Source organism: Myotis lucifugus, unplaced genomic scaffold (assembly GCF_000147115.1).
Source record: "Myotis lucifugus unplaced genomic scaffold, Myoluc2.0 scaffold_2289, whole genome shotgun sequence".
In the NCBI taxonomy this organism is placed as follows: Eukaryota; Metazoa; Chordata; class Mammalia; order Chiroptera; family Vespertilionidae; genus Myotis; species Myotis lucifugus.
In genome coordinates this window covers 19,708-22,546 of record NW_005873337.1, presented here as the reverse complement: position 1 = coordinate 22,546, position 2,839 = coordinate 19,708, and the positions used below count along the sequence as shown (strand labels likewise).

The 2,839-nt window shown below is 56.1% G+C and overlaps 1 protein-coding gene across 1 annotated transcript in view; it reads right to left on the bottom strand.

Moving 5' to 3' along the window:
• Window positions 1-405: 405 nt before the first annotated feature.
• The window catches only part of LOC102442238 (calpain-9-like), a 19,611-nt gene continuing 17,177 nt past the window's right edge, over window positions 406-2,839 (bottom strand). Inside the window, exons 19-20 of the mRNA XM_023749004.1 lie at window positions 1,475-1,555; window positions 406-495 (exon numbers count right to left, since the gene is read on the bottom strand). Of these exons, the coding sequence (XP_023604772.1) occupies window positions 406-495; window positions 1,475-1,555 (171 nt within the window). The remainder of the gene's footprint in view (window positions 496-1,474; window positions 1,556-2,839) is intronic.

Here is a 2,839-nt window from a genome sequence, read left to right as displayed (position 1 = left end):
GGTTCTACCAGTTACTAGTAAAAGCTCTCTCTCTTTTAAAAAACAAACATTTGATTGATTTCAGAGAGGAAGGGAGAGAGAAACATCACGATGAGAGAGAATCATGGACCGGCTGCCTCCTGCACGCCCCACACTGGGGATCAAGCCTGCAACCCGGGCCTGTGCCCTGACCGGGAATCGAACCCTGACCTCCTGGTTCCTAGGTGGATGCTCAACCACTGAGCCAGGCCAGGCCAGTGTGAAACCCCTTCAGGAGGCACCCTGTGCGCAGTCCTGACGCGGTCCCCCCGGAGGCTGGTGGGAATCGGTGTCGAGGGGCACGGGCCCCCCAGACGGGGTGGGCTCTGTCCTGGAGGGCTCAGGCTCAGGCTCAGGCTCCACCCCCTGGTGAGGAGTGCGGGGACCCTAGCCCGCTGCTTGGACACAGGACCCGCACGCCAAGCGTTCGCTGCTGCCAGCCCCTCCTGTGAAAATGTCCAGGCCCCAGCGGAAAGCCTGTGTCACAGGGACAGTGCGGGCTGGGGAGGAGGCCCGTGCCAGCCTGGCCACACCCGGCCGGCCGTCAGCCTCCCGACACCCCCGCATTTCGTCTCTATCCACTGATTCATGCTAACATCTGGCCCCAGGGTGGCAATAGCATATATTTTTCTTCATAGTCCTTTTTTCCTCTCTCTCTATATTTTAAAATATGTTTTTATTGATTTTTTTTTTTAGGGAGAGAGGAAGGGAGCAGGAGAGAGAGATAGAAACATGGATGATGAGAGAGAAATCATGGATCAGCTGCCTCCTGCACGCCCCTTAGTGGGGATCGAGCCCACAACCCGGGCATGTGCCCTGACCGGGAATCGAACCAGCAACCTCTTGGTGCACGGGACGATGCTCAATCCACTGAGCCACACCGGCCGGGCTTTTCTTCATATTGCAGCCCGGTGCTGGGCCCTGGGATTGGTTGTGTGTGTTACAGACATTGTTGCTACCCTCACATTGTAGTGGAGGTGGGAGAATAAACATATGACCATGTGAACAATTTCATAGTTGAAAATTATTAAAAGTAAACAAGATGGCCCGGCCGGCGTGGCTCAGGGGTTGAATGTTAACCCATGAACCAGGAGGTCACGGTTTGATGCCCAGTCAGGGCACATGCCTGGGTTGCGGCCTCGGTCCCCAGTGTGGGGCGTGCAGGAGGCAGCTGATCCATGATTCTCTCTCATCATGGATGTTTCTATCTATCTCTCTTCCTTCCTCTCTGAAGTCAATAAAAATATATTTTAAAAATATATTTTTTAAGTCAGGATTGCTGCTGCTCCCCACGATAGAGTAACTGGGCAGGGACTTACCCTCTTGTTAGGAACGATAGAAAGTTGGAGGAAATACGTCTGTGAAAGAGCAATGAGGTACAGACATTGGACAACAGACTGTGCGGGGCTGGGACCCCGAGAAGGGGACCAGGTGGCGGCCCCTGCCGATTGCCTGCCTTCGGCACCGCCAGGCTGTGCGGCGGGAAGGCTTGCCGGGCGGAGAAGAATGTGTTCAGGGCGGAAAAGGTGGCCGGAACCTGTCGGAGGGGACCACACAGAGAAAGGTCCAGAAATAGGCACAGAATTCCCCGGAGGAGGTTGGAGGAGGAGGTTGGAGGCAGTTGCTGGGCTAGGGCACAGGGAGGGGGGCACCAAACAGCCTGCAGCCTGGCTGGGGGAGGAGAGCGAATGTGGCCCGAGGGAGGCCAAAGGGCTCGCAGAGTTCCCAAGAGGAAGGTTCCAGAAACCTGCAGAGGGGTCTTTGGCCAAAGACCCATCTGTCCATGTGTCTGTGTGTCCAAATGGAAGGGCGGGCGATGCCCCAACCACTGAGCCACGCCAGCCAGGCCTGGCTGCAGGTTTCTCAGGCGGATGGAGGTCTTGTCAAAATCCAGGCCCGAGCAATGGGACCCTGAGGGGTTGTTTCTTGGGGGGACCCAGGTGATAGGTGGACCCGGGGGTTGTGGCTCTAAGGGAGCTGGGATGGGGGGCGGGGTCCTGCTGAGTCACACGGGTGCTTCTGCCCTGCACGCGGGAGCCAGCACGCTCTCCAACGTGCCCCGTTCTGCCGATAATTGGACACAGATGTTCCTCGTCTGCAGGCTCCGGCGCCTCCTCGGGCAGACGGCTGCCTCCCCCGCCCACCTCCATCCTCCCGGGTGCTGGGTCTGAGCTGGGAGGGTGTGTGCCCCCCATGTTGGGGGGGATGGACCCCAGGGCCCATTGTTCTCGGAGGAAGAAAATGCCACCTGTGGTATTTCCCAGCCCCCAAGTCCCTCTAGCTTTTATTTGATTTTGTTATTTTTCATCCTCACCCGAGGATATTTTTCCCATGGATTTTTAGAGAGAGGGAAAGACAGAAATACCGATGTGAGAGAAGCATCGATTCGTTGCCTCCTGCACGCCCCACACGGGGTATTGAGCAACCCTGACCGGGAATCGAACCCTGACCCCCTGGTTCCTAGGTCGACGCTCAACCGCTAAGCCTGTGGTCGGCAAACTGCGGCTCGCGAGCCACATGCGGCTCTTTGGCCCCTTGAGTTTGGCTCTTCCTAAGCCTTAGGAGGACCCTAATTAAGTTAATAACAATGTACCTACCTATATAGTTTAAAAAATTTGGCTCTCAAAAGAAATTTCAATCGTTGTACTGTTGGTATTTGGCTCTGTTGACTAATGAGTTTGCCGACCACTGCCTAAGCCAAAGCCGGCCGGCCGGGCTACTGACCATCCTTTTAGAACTTAACGGTCAACTGGGAGGGACAAGAGGCAATGCCAGCCCCACATGCAATAGCTGAGTTGTGCTGAGCTTAGAAGACGAAGGC